This window comes from Bubalus kerabau, chromosome 11 (genome assembly GCF_029407905.1).
Source record: "Bubalus kerabau isolate K-KA32 ecotype Philippines breed swamp buffalo chromosome 11, PCC_UOA_SB_1v2, whole genome shotgun sequence".
In the NCBI taxonomy this organism is placed as follows: Eukaryota; Metazoa; Chordata; class Mammalia; order Artiodactyla; family Bovidae; genus Bubalus; species Bubalus kerabau.
Genome location: NC_073634.1, coordinates 30786792 through 30805425, shown reverse-complemented (window position 1 = coordinate 30805425; position 18634 = coordinate 30786792). Strand labels below are relative to the sequence as shown.

General features: G+C 40.8%; 1 protein-coding gene across 2 annotated transcripts in view; it reads left to right on the top strand.

The window, feature by feature from the left end:
- The first annotated feature begins 599 nt into the window (after nt 1-599).
- Nucleotides 600-18634, top strand: part of SRBD1 (S1 RNA binding domain 1) — a 238441-nt gene continuing 220406 nt past the window's right edge. Inside the window, exons 1-4 of one of the 2 annotated variants that reach the window (XM_055539987.1) lie at nt 600-917; nt 3344-3423; nt 4219-4393; nt 14604-14984. In XM_055539987.1, the coding sequence (XP_055395962.1) occupies nt 867-917; nt 3344-3423; nt 4219-4393; nt 14604-14984 (687 nt within the window). In that variant the 5' untranslated portion in view covers nt 600-866. The remainder of the gene's footprint in view (nt 918-3343; nt 3424-4218; nt 4394-14603; nt 14985-18634) is intronic. The other variant, XM_055539986.1, reaches the window with a different exon arrangement.

Sequence of the window (18634 nt, the reverse complement as noted above, 5' to 3'; positions counted from 1 at the left end):
TGTTTACAGTCCAACTCTCACATCCTTACATGACTACTGGAAAAATCATGGCTTTGACTTGACGGACCTTTGAGGGCTTATCAGAAGAGGGAAAATTTGGATATGCCTCTAAAGTATAGCAAACCCTTATCTCCGGGTTTAAGAAACACCCTTGCTGCTGCTGCTGCTAAGTCACTTCAGTCGTGTCCGACTCTGTGCGACCCCATGGACGGCAGCCTACCAGGCTCCCCCGTCCCTGGGATTCTCCAGGCAAGAACACTGGAGTGGGTTGCCATTTCCTTCTCCAATGCATGAAAGTGGAAAGTGAAAGTGAAGTCGCTCAGTCATGTCTGACTCTTAGCGACCCCATGGACTGCAGCCTACCAGGCTCTTCCGCCCATGGGATTTTCCAGGCAAGAGTACTTGAGTAGGGTGCCATTGCCTTCTCCGAAGAAACACCCTTAAGAAAGTTAATTACCAGTATTTAACATTCACGCTAGAAAGGCTAAAGGTTGATTTTCATTTTTCCATTACAAATTACAAATAATGCAATCAACAGAAACATAATTGAAAAAAGTTTAAAAGAGGAAAGAAGAAAATAAAAACAAAGCGGATTAAGAGAAGGAAAATAAGAAAAACAGGAAGGTGGGTCGGCCTTTCCAAACACCTCGGGCCCCATCTCCGACGGGTCCGGGTCCGAGCTCCGCCCCCCGCCCCCAGTCCTGGAAGGGGTCCCACCCCAGAGCTTCATCGAGATCCTCGTTCTAGCCCCGCCTCCGTTCAGCGTGGCTCCACCCCATTCTGGGAGATGAGCGCCTAAGCGGCGAGTCCGGGGGGATCCAGGCGGGACTTCCGGCGTTTGAAAGACTTCCGGCGGGAACCGGAAGATGTTGTCTAGCACACAGACACACGGAGCTTCTGACACGCCGGGCGGGAAGGTGAGCCGAACGTCTGCCTTCGCGGGCTTCCTGCGGGCTCTCTGGAGCCAGGTGCCCGGGCTCCGATATTTTTGGGACCATTAAAAAAGTTCTGAGCGATCACTGGGGGAATAACATCCGTTTTTAAAGTGAGGAGTTTCGTTACATAGTACTGACTGCAGTATCCCACACCCTACCCCCTCGGAAAACCCATCCTAGCTGCTGCGTGTCCTGGCGCGTTTTCTCAGTCAAATTTCAGCACTTAGTACATAAGCGCAGTTGTGGGAAAGCCGGGTAGATAGACCTAGTTTGTTTTCATACCTCAAATGAACGGAGTTGGGGGAGGAAGCGCCCTTTTGTCTCTCAGATCCTGTCCCGGGCAGAATCAGCTGCATCCTCAGCTCTGTGCCTGAGGGCACACTGAATTGGTTGTTTGTGGGAGCTTAGTATCTTTAGCTTTTTATTCTTGGGCGGGTCAGATTCACAAGGAAGGGTCTTTACGAACTACTCACTAGATGGTAGGAATCTGCCTGGCAGCTTTTTGGGGAGCACAGTGGGAGAAGGGGACCGGGAATCTCTGTATGGTTCCCCTACCAATAGCTGTACTTGTTATCCCCTAGTTTAGAGACTCTGTTTTACAACTTCTCCGGAAAAGAAACCTCCAGACTTTTTCCAGGGGCGTTTGTTAATTTCATGAAGCAGAGTAGAGCTTGTAGAGACATTCCTTTGCCTCAGACAACATACACCCAGCTCGTACTCCCTTTACCTTTAGTTCTGAGGTATCAGATACCGTGTCCTGTGCTTTTTTTGGAGGATACTGCAGAGAAAATTCGGAAAAGGCAATGGCAACCCACTCCAGTACTCTTGCCTGGAGAATCCCAGGGACGGGGGAGCCTGGTGGGCTGCCGTCTATGGGGTCGCGCAGAGTCGGACACGACTGAAGCGACTTAGCAGCAGCGGCAGAGAAAATTGGTTTGGTTCTGAAATGCTCCCACTGCTGACTTGGGGGTTTAATTTTTACATAGTAAAATCTGCTAATCTTTTAGGCTTTTGGAATTTTGAGTCATGCCTAGAAAAAGCTTTATTCTCCCACCTCCACTCAAAGTTATGAAAATAGTGTTCTTTAGTTTTTGTAGTACTGTAGTTTTTTTTAAAAGTTTGGTACCTTTACATCATCAGTGTGGAATGTATTGTTAGTTCATGGTGTGGAAGCAAGAATTAAACACTTGTTTTCCTGCAGAGGATAGCTCATTGTCGTAATACCACTTACTGAATAATTCATTTCTGTCCTGGTTTGAAATGCCACCGTATCATACGCTGACTTCCTCTGTTTCTGTGTTGTACAATACATTCAACACAGAAATCACAAGTTATCCATTCCTTTATGATCAGTATCAAGGAGCACTTATTTAAGGAATGATGGCCTTGAGAAACATAAAATTCCAAAAAGGGGGTGAAGGAGAAGATGGAAGAATTTTCTGTCTACTTCCTTTTGTTCTCCTGGTTCCCTCTTGGTGCTTTCCTGTCTGGTATTTCTGTACCCACTGTACTGAGTTGAGGGATAGCTGCCAGGAGGACGTGTTCCCTTTTTTTGTGACAACCCCTTTGGTATTTCTGGGAAGTGTTCCTTCTTCTAGCAGAAATTAGAATAGAGGCATTATAATGTAGGCTTGGTTTAGGAACTTGTTGAAAGGTTTACAAGTGTGTTAGAGTCCAGTGTAGTTGTTAGGTTTGACGTACATTCTTTAGGTAGTAAAATTTATCAGCTAAAGCAAAATTTGTGTATTGTATGACATCTCTGGCTGTTTGACTCTTTTTTTTTTTTTTTTAATTTAGAGCTGGGCCTTTGAATTTGAGAAATACTTTCTAGTGGGATTTGTGATTTATTATCCTACTTAGATATTGTGAAATTTTATAATAAGGGACTAAATTATCTTGTTTTAGGAACAACCTGGCTGCTTAGTCAGTCAGCATCATGTAATTGACTGTCAGCTTTGTAGATCGGCATTAACTGTATTCTTAAGAAGATAAAGAAGAGGGAAGACATTTCTTGTCTTTGAGATACAGTTTAATAAAGGACTTTATTATTTGCTGTCTGATAAATTATCAAACAATACTTGGAGTATATGCAAGCCTATAATTCTGGAAGAAAAATTAAGAGTTCTCACTCTATAGGACTTACATTTTTCCAAAGATGGCCCACACTCACCAGGCTTTTGAAGTTATTGGAAGGCTGTTAGCTGCCCTTATAATTGGCAGCCATAGAAGGGAAAACAAGTGTTCAGGCTTGTGAATGATTTTCATTTTTTTCCTCCTATGGCATTTTCTAGCAGAAGAGCTATTGGAGTGTTAGTTTTCAATGGCACATCATTTTGTAGACAAAATAAGTTATCAGTCATGCAAGTGATTTAAATCATGATGATTTCATGTTATATTTCTTCTTGCAGATGTCGTCATTGCCAAGAAGAGCAAAAGCAAAGGTCCAGACTGTGATATCCAAAGATGAATTCTCTTCCTTCTCTGAGTTGTAAGCATACTTGTTTTATATGGCGTGGGAGAATGATGTATATTTTAGGGATATGCATTCTGTCATTTACTAACTTCAGAAGTCATTTTTTTTGAAGAAGGCTTTGTTTTTTCATTCATTCATGCAACAAAAATCTATTGAACTCACTGTATTTATTGAACAGAGTTGTGTTCCAGGCTCTGTTTAGGTGTTGATGATACACTGTTGAACAAGGAGGAAGTGACCAACTAAGTATATAATATTATATTTACACTAGAATATACGATCCATGGGAGTAGAGGAGTTTTTTATGTTGATTTAGACACAGTTTCTCAACTTCAGCACTATTGACCAGATAATTCTTTGATATGGAAACTGTCTTTGTAGGATCTTTAGCAGCATCCCTGGTCTCTACCCATTAGTTGGTTATATTTCCCCTCCCCTACCCAAGTAGTAACAATCAAAAATGTCTTTAGATATTGTTTAAAAATGGAAAACCTCACCATGACTATGGTGTGACATGACCCATTTACTATTTACTACTTAAGGTAATAAATGATTTTCTAGGTCTTGAGTATATGGTTGTGTATATTGGTTAGGTAAGAGGAAAATGAAGGGAGACCTGTGATTTACAGTGGATTGGAGGGTATTTCTGGTCAAATTTCTTGGTTCAGTTCATAGTCTGTATTCACATCACTGCATTTTATTTTAAACACCTACCTTCTTTTTTGTTTCAAGAGGCGTATGTCTCTTTTTCAGAAACCTTTAGCATTTGGCTTCTGTTTCCTGAAAATTTTTCTGTCGTTTTACTCCCAGATCATCTGCCTCTGAAGATGATAAGGAGGACAGTGCCTGGGAACCCCAAAAGAAAGTCCCTAGAAGCCGTAAGCCACCTGTTTCCAAGGTATCCAAACCAAAGAGAGTACCACGAGTGAAGAACACGCTGCAGATCAGTGATGGCTCAGAAGACGTGGCTGTCAAGGAGGAGCTGGTAGGTACCTTAGCTGGATAGAGGGAACCCTGCAGTGTCTTTTTTTTTTTTTTTTTGGAGGGTGGGCACAGGTTTATTGCATCCGAGCCCCCTGCAGTGTCTTCTTAATTAGTGATGCTACTTTCTCCTTATATGGACTAGGGAAAACCAGATAAATGGCAGAAACTGCGGATCAATGGTTTCCTCTGCCAAGGGTCTTAATAGTGTTTACCATCAGATCTATCACATTGGAGGAAGAAGAATATTTATTACCTGGCACATATGTCTGTCTTTCCATAAGCAAACACTGTATCTGCACCAATCTGGATTAAAAGACACCAACAATAAATTATAGGCTCTGTTGCAATATCAAAAGAACTATGCATTTCTAAAATGCATAACTCTTTTAATATGCAGTGAAAGAATAAAAGAATAACTGAAGGTTATTTAGTTGATCTTTTCTCCTATCAGCCAGTACCTCTCTTTCTTCATCTTTACAGGCAAACTTTTCACTAACACACTTTTAGTGGGTAGGTGAGTAGGTTTTACCTATAGCTGAGAAACCACAATCATAGAAAACTGACAAGTCTGATGATGTGGACTGCAGCCTTGTCTAACTCAATAAAAGTGTGGGCCATGCTGTGTAGGGCCACCCAAGACAGATGGGTAATGGTGGACAGTTCTGACAAAACATGGTCTACTGGAGAAGGGAATGGTAAAGTGCTTCAGTATTCTTGTCTTGAGAACCCCATGAACAGTCTGAAAAGGTGAAAAGATAGGACACTGAAAGATGAACTCCCCAGGTCGGTAGGTGCCCAGTATGCTACTGAGATTGATGGAGAACTAACTCCAGAAAGAATGAACAGACAGAGCCAAAGCAAACAACAACACCCAGTTGTGAATGTGACTGGTGATGGAAGTAAAGTCCAATGCTGTAAAGAGCAAAATTGCATGGAAACCTGGAATGTTAGGTCCATGCTGCTGCTGCTGCTAAGTCACTTCAGTCGTGTCTGGCTCTGTACGACCCCGTAGATGGCAGCCCACATGAATCAAGGCAAATTGGAAGTGGTCAAATAGGAGATGGCAAGAGTGATCATCAACATTTTGGGAATCAGCAAACTAAAATCTACTGGAATGGGTGAATTTAACTCAGATGACCATGATATCTACTACTGTGGGCAAGAATCTCTTAGAAGAAATGGAGTAGCCATCATGGTCAACAAGACTCTGAAATTTAGTACTTGGATACAGTCTCAAAAATGACAGAACGATCTCTGTTCGTTTCCAAGGCAAACCATTCAGTATCATAGTAATCCAAGTCTATGCCCTGACCAATAATGCTGAAGAAGCTAAAGTTGAACAGTTCTATGAAAACCTACAAGACCTTCGAGAACTAACACCCAAAAAAGATGTTCTTTTTGTTATAGGGGACTGGAATGCAAAAGTAGGAAGTCGAGAAACACCTGGAGTAACAGGCAAATTTGGCTTTGGAGTACAGAATGAAGCAGGGCAAAGGCTAACAGAGTTTTGCCAAGAGAACGCACTGGTCACAGCAAACACCCTCTTCCAACAACACAAGAGAAGACTGTACACATGGGCATCACCAGATGGTCAATACCAAAATCAGACTGATTATATTCTTAACAGCCAAAAATGGAGATGCTCTATACAGTGAGCAAAAACAAGACTGGGAGCTGATTGTGGCTCAGATCATGAACTCCTTATTGCCAAATTCAGACTTAAATTGAAGAAGCAGGGAAAACCACTAGACCATTCAGGTCTGACCTAAATCAAATCCCTTACGAATATACAGTGGAAGTGACAAATAGATCCAAGGGATTAGATCTGATAGAGTGCCTGAAGAACTATGGATGGAGGTTTGTGACATTGTATAGGAGGCAGTGATCAAGACCATTCCCAAGAAAAAGAAATGGAAAAAGGCAAAATGGTTGTCTGACCAGGCCTTACAAACAGCTATGAAAAGAAATGAAAGGCAAAGGAGAAAAAGAAAGATATACCCATTTGAATGCAAAATTTTAAAGAATAGCAAAGAGAGATAAGAAAGCCTTCCTCAATGATCAGTGCACAGAAATAGAGGAAAACAATAGAATGGGAAAGACTAGAGATCTCTTCAAGAAAATTAAAGATACCAAGGGAACTTTTCATGCAAAGATGGGCACAATAAAGGACAGAAATGGTATGAACCTAACAAAAGCAGAAGATATTAAGAAGAGATGGCAAGAATACACAGAAGAACTATACAAAAAAGATCTTCTTGACCCAGATAATCACAATGGTGTGATTACTCACCTAGAGCCAGACATCCTGGAATGCAAAGTCAAGTGGGCCTTAGGAAGCATGACTATGAACAAAGCTAGTGGAGGTGATGGAATTCCAGTTGAGCTATTTCAAATCCTAAAAGATGATGCTGTGCAAGTGCTGCACTCAATATGCCAGCAAATTTGGGAAACTCAGCAGTGGCCACAACTGGAAAAGCTCAGTCTTCATTCCAATCCCAAAGAAAGGCAATGCCAAAGAATGCTCAAACTACTGCACAATTACACTCATCTTAGATGCTAGCAAAATAATACTAAAACTTCTCCAAGCCAGGTGTCAACAGTACATGAACTGTGAACTTCCAGATTTTCAAGCTGGATTTAGAAAAGGCAGAAGAACCAGAGATCAAATTGCCAATATCCATTGGATCATCGAAAAAGCAAGAGAGTTCCAGAAAAACATTTATTTCTGCTTTATTGACTATGCCAAAGGCTTTGACTATGTGGATCACAATAAACTGTGGAAAATTCTGAAAGAGATGGGAATACCAGACCACTTTACCTGCCTCCTGAGAAATCTGTATGCAGGTCAAGAAGCAACAGTTAGAACTTGACATGGAACAACAGACTGGTTCCAAATAGGAAAAGGAGTATGTCAAGGCTGTATATTGTCACCCTGATTATTTAACTTACATGCAGAATACATCATGAGAAATGCTGGACTGGATGAAGCACAAGTTGGAATCAAGATTGCCAGGAGAAATATCAATAACCTCAGATATGCAGATTAGAAGGAGATCAGCCCTGGGATTTCTTTGGAAGGAAAGATGCTAAAGCTGAAACTCCAGTACTTTTGCCACCTCATGCGAAGAGTTGACTCATTGGAAAAGACTCTGATGCTGGGAGGAATTGGGGGCAGGAGGAGAAGGGGACGACAGAGGATGAGATGGCTGGATGACATCACCAACTCGATGGACATGAGTTTGAGTGAACTCCGGGAGTTGGTGATGGACAGGGAGGCCTGGCGTGCTGCGATTCATGGGGTCGCAAAGAGTCGGACACGACTGAGTGACTGAACTGAACTGAACTATGGCAGAAAGCGAAGAAGAACTAAAGAGCTTCTTAATTAAAGTGAAAGAGGAGAGTGAAAAAGTTGGCTTAAAACTCAGCATTCAGAAAACTAACATCATGGCATCTGGTCCCATCACTTCATGGGAAATAGATGGGGAAGCAGTGGAAACAGTGACAGACTTTATTTTTTTGGGCTCCAGAATCACTGCAGGTGGTGACAGCAGCCATGAAATTAAAAGATGCTTGCTCCTTGGAAGAAAAGTTATGACCAACCTAGACAGCTTGTTAAAAAGCAGAGACATTACTTTGCCAACAAAGGTCCGTCTTGTCAAAGCTATGGTTTTTCCAGTAATCATGTATGGATGTGAGAGTTGGACTATAAAGAAAGCTGCACGCCAAAGAATTGATGATTTTGAACTGTGGTGTTGAAGACTCTTGAGAGTCCCTTGGACAGCAAGGAGATCCAACCAGTCCATCCTAAAGGAAATCAGACCTAAATATTCATTGGAAGGACTGATGCCGAAGCTGAAACTCCAATGCTTTGGTCACGTGATATGAAGATCTGACTCTTTTGAAAACTCCCTAATGCTGGGAAAGATTGACGGCAGGAGGAGAAGGGTAAGACGGAATGAGATGGTTGGATGGCATCACCGACTCAATAGACATGTGTTTGCGTAAACTCCAGATGTTGGTGATGGACAGGGAGGCCTGGCATGTTGCAGTCCATGGGGTCGCAAAGAGTTGGACCCAACTGAGCAACTGAACTGAATTGAACTGAAAAAAGTATTGACTTGTTAGAAAAGTTTGGAGGTTTTTTTTATTAAGGGTGGCATAGCTGCATTTAAAGGTAGCCTGGCTGTCTAATTAGGAAATACATCTTAGTTGCATGGTTCTTTGTTTTAGGGTCACTAACCCTTTGAAAATTTGATTATAGTTATGAACTTTCTCTTCAGGAACATGTGCACACATGACCACTGGAAAAACCATAGCCTTGACTAGACGGACCTTTGCTGGCAAAGTAACGTCTCTGCTTTTCAATACGCTATCTAGGTTGGTCATAACTTTACTTCCAGGAAGTAAGTGTCTTTTAATTTCATGGCTGCAGTCACCATCTGCAGTGATTTTGGAGCCCAGAAAAATAAAAGTCTGACACTGTTTCCACTGTTTCCCCATCTATTTCCCATGAAGTGATGGGACCAGATGCCATGATCTTCGTTTTCTGAATGTTGAGCTTGAAGCCAACTTTTTCACTCTCCTCATTCACTTTCATCAAGAGGCTTTTTAGTTCCTCCTCACTTTCTGCCGTAAGGGTGGTGTCATCTGCATATCTGAGGTTATTGATATTTCTTCTGGCAATCTTGATTCCAGCTTGTGCTTCTTCCAGCCCAGCATTTCTCATGATGTACTCTGCATATAAGTTAAATAAGCAGGGTGACAATATATAGCCTTGACGTACTCCTTTTCCTATTTGGAACCAGTCTGTTGTTCCATGTCCAGTTCTAACTGTTGCTTCCTGACCTGTATACAGGTTTCTCAAGAGGCAGGTCAGGTGGTCTGGTATGCCCATCTCTTTCAGAATTTTCCACAGTTTCTTGTGATCCACACACTCAAAGGCTTTGGCATAGTCAATAAAGCAGAAATAGATGTTTTTCTGGAACTCTCTTGCTTTTTCCATGATCCAGCGGATGTTGGCAATTGATCTCTGGTTCCTCTGCCTTTTCTAAAACCAGCTTGAACATCTGGAAGTCCACGGTTCACATATTGCTGAAGCCTGGCTCGGAGAATTTTAAGCATTACTTTACTAGCATGTGAGATGAGTGCAGTTGTGCGGTAGTTTGAACATTTTTTTGCATTGCCCTTCTTTAGGATTGGAATGAAACCTGACCTTTTCCAGTCCTTTTATTTGATCCTACATGGCTGACTTAAACCAAGGCACTAGGTGAGCCATAGCTTCTCTTGCCTGCACTGAGCAGAAAACAGCTTCACCAATGACTTGATTTGTTTTACATTAGATTTATAACTGATTTGTTTTACATTAGGTTCATAACCTCAGATCCTTGATTTGCATCAGAAATATCTGGAAGACTTACTGTTTTTTCCAGCAAGTTTGATTTTTGACTTTTTTCTCTTTAAACTTCCTCAATGCCTTTCCCTTCTCTCACTCAGCTGATGACATTGCCTTTTATTTATTTGAGAATATATGATATTTCTCATTTTCCCATGACCAAGCTGAGACCAATTAAATAATAATGACCAATTAAATAATGATCTGCTCATATTTGTTTTCATCTTCTATCCTGTTGCCGTGGAGTAAGTGTCATTCCTCCTACCAAGGATGGGTTTGCTTCTTGGGCTTATGATCTCATCCTCTCTTTTGTAGGGTCTCTGTTCCCTCTGTAATCTCCTTTCTTTTCTCTTGTCAGCTTTTCTTCCTAAATTGCTTCTGAGTATAAAAATGCTCTTTTACATCTAGTTTTAAAGAAGCCTTCCCTTGACTCCATATCCCTTTCCAGTTAGCTGTCAAGCTCACACAGTACAACATAAGGGGGTCAAGGCCAAGGCCTACTGACTGATTGAACTGATAAAGATAATGAATCACTTTTTTGATTTAGACAGTTTACAACTTTCAGAGACAGTATAAAGAAGGATGGTCAGATTCTTCCTGGAGTTTTGGGTTTAGTCATAGGCTACCTAATTAGCATTTGAAGTGTTACGAGTGATTTAAAAACCCATGAAGGCGAAAGAAAATGTACTATGATTATTTAGTCTGTCAAAGATTCAAGTTAAATATAAGGAGAAAAAATATTTTCATGGCTTGTTAAGTCACTGGGGAAGGCTGTAGAATCTTAGAAGCTTTAAAAATGGAGCAATATTGCCATATGGTTTTCATCTGTATTTTGATCTAAACATGTTTGCTGCTGCTGCTAAGTCGCTTCAGTTGTGTCAGACTCTGTGCGACCCCATAGACGACAGCCCACCAGGCTCCCCTGTCCCTGGGATTCTCCAGGCAAGAACACTGGAGTGGGTTGCCATTTCCTTCTCCAGTGCATGAAAGTGAAAAGTGAAAGTGAAGTCGCTCAGTCGTGTCCGACCCTTAGCGACCCCATGGACTGCAGCCGACCAGGCTCCTCTGTCCATGGGATTTTCCAGGCAAGAGTACTGGAGTGGGGTGCCATTGCCTTCTCCTAACATGCTTAGATTTACCTTTTCTCAAAATTTTTGGTCGTTGGACTTCTTTACACTCTTAGAACTTACTAAGGACCCTAAGGGACTTTTGCTTATGTGGTTTATATCTGTAAATATATACCATATTAGAAATTAAAAATGAAAATAATTGATTAATTAAAAAATATTATTAAACCTATTTCATGTTAATGCAAATAACATGTTTTAATGAAAAATAGGTATATATTTTCAAAACAACCAAAAATTAATGGAAAGAATGATGTTTTACATTTTTGCAATTATCTTTAATGTCTGATGTATAGAAGATAGAAGATAATTTAAATAAAAAGGAAAGCCTCTACACAGGTATGTATTTGGAAAAGTAAGTGATGTTGTAATATCTTAGATAATTGTGGGTATTTGCTACTATATCCAAACTCAGTAAGTGGTACTTTCTAAAAGATTTCTTTGTGGAATCTGTAATGACACTGTATTCTATTACATTAAAATCTGTTGGTCTGTGTTATTTGAATTGATCTTTTACCCATGCATGAACTTGTAACATTATGTGTTGGTCATTAGGCAAATAATGAGGCTTCCTTGGTGGCTCAGTGGTAAAGAATCAGCCTAGCAGTGCAGGAGATGTGGGTTCAGTGCCTGCATTGGGAAGATCCTGTGGAGAAGGCAATAGCAACCCACTCCAGCATTTTTGCCTGGGAAATCCCATGGACAGAGGAGCCTGGCAGGCTACAGTCCATGGGGTCACAAAGAGTTGGATACGACTTAGCGACTAAACACCAACATTTGGAAAATACTGGTTCACATATTTACTATGAGACAACCACTGCACATCAGTATGCATTGGCCTGCAGCAGAAGTTCCTTATGTGAACATTTGTGCTTTACATACATTTCAGTACAGAGCATAAATACGAAAAAGGTGTGTTTTCAGGGATTGAAATTTTAAAAATTAATAACTTATACTGATTCATTCTTAAGTGAAACTGACAATTGTTTTATTGCAAGTGTGTGACAGTGAAGGGAACAGTGATCATTAGTACGGCTTGGTGCACTATCTTGGTTTTTGCTACCATTGCTCTTGTACCATTAGTGAAATGTCAAGTGCCTTGACATTATTATGAAAATAGTTGTGAACTTGCAGATCTCTTGAAAGGATCTTGTGTCTGTGAGCAACACTGATAAACATTAGATAAAATTTACTTGAAGACTCCAGTACTTGAAGATACCGTTAAGTGTCTAATTTATGATTGTTGGTTTTTCTCTTATTTTGAACTCCCCAGATTTAAGTCATTTTACTTTTTCTTTATTTCTTCATTTACTTCCTTTTCTCTCTCCTGGTAATTGGTCTGGGTGTAGTAGCCATGATAATGATGGTGGTATCAGCAGATATTTGATTTCTTAAAATTAGCCAGGCAACATGCTCAACACTCTACTTGTATGATCTTACTTATTCTTCACAACCTGTTGAGTCAGGTGCTGTAATTATCTTGGTTTTATAGACGACAAAGCCAAGGCAAGAGATGTTAAGTGACTTGCTCATGGACCACAGATAGTAAGTCATAGAACTGGCTTTCTAAGTCACGAACATGAATTTTTTCAGCTTTTCAGAAACCATTCTATCTCGGATGTTTTTATACCAGCCATTGTCATAAGAGTGTATAAGACCAGTGAAAGTCGCTCAGTCGTGTCCGACTCTTTGTGACCCCATTGACTATACAGTCCGTGGAATTCTCCAAGCCAGAATACTGGAGTGGGTAGCTTTTCCTTCTCCAGGGGATCTTCCCAACCCAGGGATCAAACCCAGGTCTCCTGCATTATAGGTGGATTCTTTACCAGCTGAGCCATGAAGCAAGCCCAAGAATACTGGAGTGGGTAGCCTATCCCTTCGCCAGCAGATCTTCCCAACCCAGGAATCAAACCGGGGTCTCCTTCATTGCAGGTGGATTGTTTACCAACTGAGCTGTCAGGGAAGCCTGTATAAGACCAGAGTGCTGGTTTAATAATGCATAGTTTTGATATAACCTTCACAAGGAGTTAAGTTCCTATGACTAGCACTGTCTCTCATTGGAGGCTGAAGTAAGTAGAGAAATAATAATCAGAAATTTACTTGATGAGCATGGGCTCAGATTAGGAGAATTAGATAAATTTTTGGGGTTTATTGAATACCTAATGTGGTCAAGGTGCTCTGCTGCTCACACTAAGAACTGAATGTTTTAATTGCATAAATCTAAGGTAGTCTGATGTATCCATCTCACAAGATGCCAGTCATACCACTGGGACCAAATTAATCAAAATCTGTTTTCTGACTTTTTCTCTTTGTGCATTACCTAGAATGCTGATCATATTTGCTTTTTACAGATCTCCTTTTTCTGTTCCTCTGGGGCTGAGAACTCTTGTATGATTGACATATTCCTTCTTTAGCTATGTCAATTAATTTGATCAGGTTATTATCAGCTCTTATGGACTTCGGGGGAAATTCTATTTTTGTTCCTCTGTTCTTATCCATTTTGTTCCAATTACAAATGCAATACTGAGAGGGCTATTTAATGTATATAATTTCCAGGTTAGGTGGTGATGGGTGGGCGTTAGGATGAGGGTGTGGTTTGTAGTTTCTAGTATTTTCAGTAGTCAGTAATTCTGGGAAAAAATATCTGCTAGGAGAGGAAAGTGAATATTTACTGACATTTAATTTGGGAGTTCTTTTGTTCGAGTTTGTGCCATCTGCTTCACTCAGGTAACTGAAAACAGGCTAGCTTGTGAAATTGAAAATTCCATGGGGCAAGGTCTGTATTTTATTTCCCACTCTAGTGTCAAAACAAGTGCCAGATGTCCTTGCTTCATTCCTGAGCTGTCACCTGGCAGGTGGGTGGTCCAGAGAATAACCCCTGGACACCTGTGTGTACTGCCCTGCAGACTCCTATGAAGAAAAAATGCCTGATACCACCCTGCTGTCCTGCCATGTTTTCTTTCAGCAAAACGGGTGGCAGGCGTAGCCTGTTGAGTTTTATGAGCCTGTGTTACTCTTCTTTCATAAAGCGTTGACTTTTGATTGCAGATTTTAAATCTTGTTTTTTCTGCCAGGTGTATACCTTCCCTTTACTCATTAAAAAAAATGAAACCTTTTATTTCTAGATAATTGTAATTTCACATGCAGTTGTAAAAAATAATACAGAAAGATATCACGTACCCTTTATCCAATTTCCCCCTATGGTAACATCTTGAAAAACTATAGTTAAATATCACAACCAAGATATTGACATTGATAAAATCCCAGTGATCTTACTTAGATTTCTCCAGTTTTATTGTATTCATTTGTATGCATGTATGTGTGTTTAGTTTTATGCAGTATTACCCTATGTGTAGGTCTCTGTATCCACCACACAGAACAGTTCCATCACCACAAGGATCCCTAGTATTGACCTTTTATAGCCACATCCACCTCCCTCCCAACCTCCACCCCCAACTCTGACCCCCCCCAAGTAACCGTTAATTCTTTCCAGGAATATTATATAAATACAGCTGTACAGTATGTAACTTTTTGAGATTGTCTTTTTCTCTCCACTCAACAATTTCCTTGAGATTCTTTCAAATTACTGTGTATGTGAATAATTTGTGCCTTTTCATTGCTAAATAATATTCCAGGTCTATTGTTTTTTTTTAATCTTCTAATTCTCATGTGTTCTCTTTGTGGTTTGCTAGAATAACTCTATCGCTATTGCCGATGTTGATTTAGAAGACAAAAACAAATTGGAGACTGGGCAGACTCTGAAAACAGCAAAGACAAAACGGAAAAATTCAGCTCAGTCACCTTCAGCTCGGAGGGCTAAAAAGCTGAAAACTGATGAAGAAGCCAACAAAGCCAGCAGCTTAGAGAGCAGAAATAATAGCACAGAGATACCATCCACTAGCGCCATGTGGGAAGGTGCGTGCAAGGAAGAGGAGAACAAAGACGACTTTACATGTGGTCAGCCCCCTTTGAAGAAAGTGAAGACGGAAACGTGTCCTCAGGGGCAGCCTGTCAGGCTTCCAGAAAATATCAGTAATATTGAGGAGGTGGAAATGAACTGGGACATAGTACAGGTATGCACAGCCTTATTCTGTCACTTCAGTTTGATTCTTTTTGACTGGTATGAGGTGAAAGAAGACCTGGGAGTTTTCAGTTCCCTTGCTACTTTGCCAGTGGTTCCTGTAGGCTTTGGCTCTTGGGTATGTTGTTTGGTATTATAGCTTATTGTCATTAATTCTTCAGTTAAAAGCTGTGACCTCGGGAAAGTAGATTTCTTTCCATGGTGTTCTAGTGAACATGTATTCTGTAGACAGATCACCTCAACAGATTGGGCCCTCCTAAGTTCCTTGGTAAGTTTTTGCTTTGTACTTGGACTGTAATTCCCCATAAAAGCAGTGCAAGTGATTAAGTCATTGGCTGTTAGTACATCTATTTAACTCTTAGTGTAATGTTGTAATACACTATGAACCAGGCCTGCTGCTGTTGCTGCTGCTGCTAAGTCGCTTCAGTTGTGTCCAACTCTGTGCAACCCAATAGACGGCAGCCCACCAGGCTCCCCTATCCCTGGGATTCTCCAGGCAAGAGTACTGGAATGGGTTGCCATTTCCTTCTCCAGTGCATGAAAGTGAAAAGTGAAAGTGAAGTCACTCAGTCGTGCCCAACTCTTAGCGACCCCATGGACTACAGCCCACCAGGCTCCTCCATCCAAGGGATTCTCCAGGCAAGAGTACCGGAGTGGGGTGCCATTGCCTTCTCCGCCTAGTAACTTCTTAAAGGAAATTTCTATCTGAATTCCAACTTGGGCTCCCATAATTATATTTCTTACTACAGGAAAAATCATATTTCTTCCAGTTTCTTTGACTAGCTTTGAGGATGATAGAGAAGACCTGAGGAGTGACTCATTAAACAGTGATTCCCAGTGTTTTGTCCACCCCCACACACACTGTAAACATTTCAGACTTAATCATAGCAGTACCCCTCAGGGTGGATGGGGATCACCTCCCTCCTTACTGTCTGACGCATGGTGATTCTGACAAGTGCTCCTTCGTCTGCTGGGAAGTACTGCTCTAGAGCCCAGTGCCTCTGGGAAATACCACTTCTCGGTCTGGAATTGTCTGTGTGTTACCTTTCTCTTCAAAGGAAGTTCTTTTTACCCATGCTGCCTTTTCTATACCTACTAGTTGAACATTGCCGGTAACTTTTAATTATGATTTTTCTTCTCTCTGACTCATTAAGAAATAGAGTGTTGCCTCATAGCTTTCTTCTCATTCCTGAACAGTCCAAAATTGAGAAACAGCATAATTAGGCTCCTTTCTATGCCTTCTTTTTCTTTTTTTCACTTAAGCCTACAAGGAAATGTTTTAAAAGACATTTAAAACAGCCTGCATCAGGTTCACCCTGAAGGCTTTCTTAACATGCACATCCCTTGGTTCCAGACCAGATCTACAGGGGCAGGTGGGTGTGTCCCACTTCCCTTCTCTTCTCCTTAACTTTTCAGCCTATCTCTGCTGTCGACATAGATCTACCTCTAGTAGTTGACCCTGAGTAGGAAGGAGGGGGAAGGTTTCAAAGCACAGGAAGTCTCTTGAACTATGGAAATAAGTTTTGCAAAATGAAGTCAGGGGTTAGTTATTCTATGAAACTATGCTTCACACCCATATCTCATAATCTGTGTAAAAGAAAGAAATGAAAATAACCCTACCTATGACAGTTGTTTACAGATAATAGAATCCTGCTTCTAATGAGCTTAAGCAGAAAAGAGGATGCAGGGGCCTTTCGAAGAATGCAAAAACAAAGCGTGATCAAGTCTCCTAAGGCCTTGAACCAGAAATTGGAAAACTGAGAACTTGAGGAAGCCATTTTCTCAATTTTCTCTATTTCAGAGATTTCATGATCACCCATTTTCACCCCTTCTCTGTTTGAGTTGTTGTTTTCTCTTGGCAGATCAGAAAGCAGATCAGATTTCCCTACTTCTTTACGAAAGGTGGGAGAGGACAGCCCCACAATTCATTTACCATTAGTTTTAGCTAGTGAGGAGGGAAAAGTGTACAGTGAGAACAGGTTCCCAGCTGCCATAGGGTGAGTGGCAGAAGAAGAGCAGCCAGGAGTAAAAGTTTCATCTGTAAATCGGTAGCAAGAATGTCCATGAGATGTTTGAATATCAAGTGGAAGCAAGCTTTCAGGTCGAGAACTATTTTATGGCCTTTGACCATATTATCTGGGTAGTATGAATGTGCTTGTCTTTCCTTTCAATTCTAAGTATCTTTTCTCCTTATATTAATAGTGATTTTTGGCAGCTCAAACAAGCCTGTTCTCAGAATGTGCCACTCCGTTGCATGCGAGTTGGGAGAAGTGGTTGGCTCAGCTGCGACCTTCTCTGAGCATCCTGAGGACCACTAGTAAGCTCAGCATTTTCTAGATGGGTTTAGGAAAATTGCCTGGGGAACTTTAGGTGTGACTTACTTGTTGGGGTTTTTAAAGGATTTAACCAGATACAGTTATCCTTGTCTAATCTTGAATTACTTTTAAATCTTGTCATATATGTGGACTTCCTGTCCTATACTATTTTCCATTAGCAGGAGAGAGAATCATTTTATCTGCCAAACATGGTTGAGAATAGTGGCAGGTGTTAAAGGGAAACAGGAAGAGCAGAGTGAAGGTCAGCAGTGCCAAGTCAATCAGCAAGACAATCAGGAAGGCTTTGAACATTTGAGTGAGACTCAATGAAATGCCTGTGGTATACATATTAACTGCCACAAAATGAAACGTTTGCCCAAGTTCTTTGGGGAAGTTCTGACAAGTATCTCATTAGTAAGGAATGGTTGATGGAAATTAACTGTATAGGAATTATTGTCTTGAACATGAGGGAAATGTTATTTATATTTCCTTCGTTTTAAGGACCATGGACCCTGCCCACCATGATACCTTGATCCTCTTAACTTTTTCCTTTCAAGGTGTTTTTTTTTTTTCCAACTCTAAAGTTCCATAACTTTTTCAGGAGCATCACTGTCTCATCTGGGGAGGGACTTTACCTATAAAGATACACTTTGTATCTATTTCCTAATCAGGTTCTGGGATCACCAGACTCCTTGGGGAGAAACAACCTACTTCATTGCTTTTCTGCAAACTGCAAATATGTGGTTGCCTTAAGAAATTAGTTTTTGTTAAAGTATATTATATCATTAAGGAAATACATTGTGAATACCATAACCTTTATAAGAATTTGAAGAGATGACTAGCTACAAGCAGTTTTTGAGAACATTAAATGCCCTGAAGTGGTGATTGCTGTTATGTAGTCTATTTTGAGGGAGGTGGGAGTAGAGGAGCCATATGCAATATATTAGTAATGTTTGCTAAATCAGGGGAGAAGAGTGAGTAAAACCTACTTATTAGCCATTTTCCCCATTCTTGCAAGAGATGATGTGGAAATATGTGGGTGAGGAAGACCACGGGGTGACAGAATAGGGGAAAGAAGTGGGAAGGAGACGAATGTCTCTGAATTAACTTTCTCACAGCACTTTTACACATAAGCATGTGTCACTTGTTAGGAGGAATTTAGTAAAAACAGTTGGATTGACCCTTGCTTTTTATAATTTAGCTGGAGGTATTTATTATGGGCCTTAAAACAAACTTTCTGAAATATATATGGAGAAAATTGTACTAAAGTATACACCTCATGAGTGTTCAAAAATGTAACCGTGTAATAAGCTTCCAGATCAAGAAA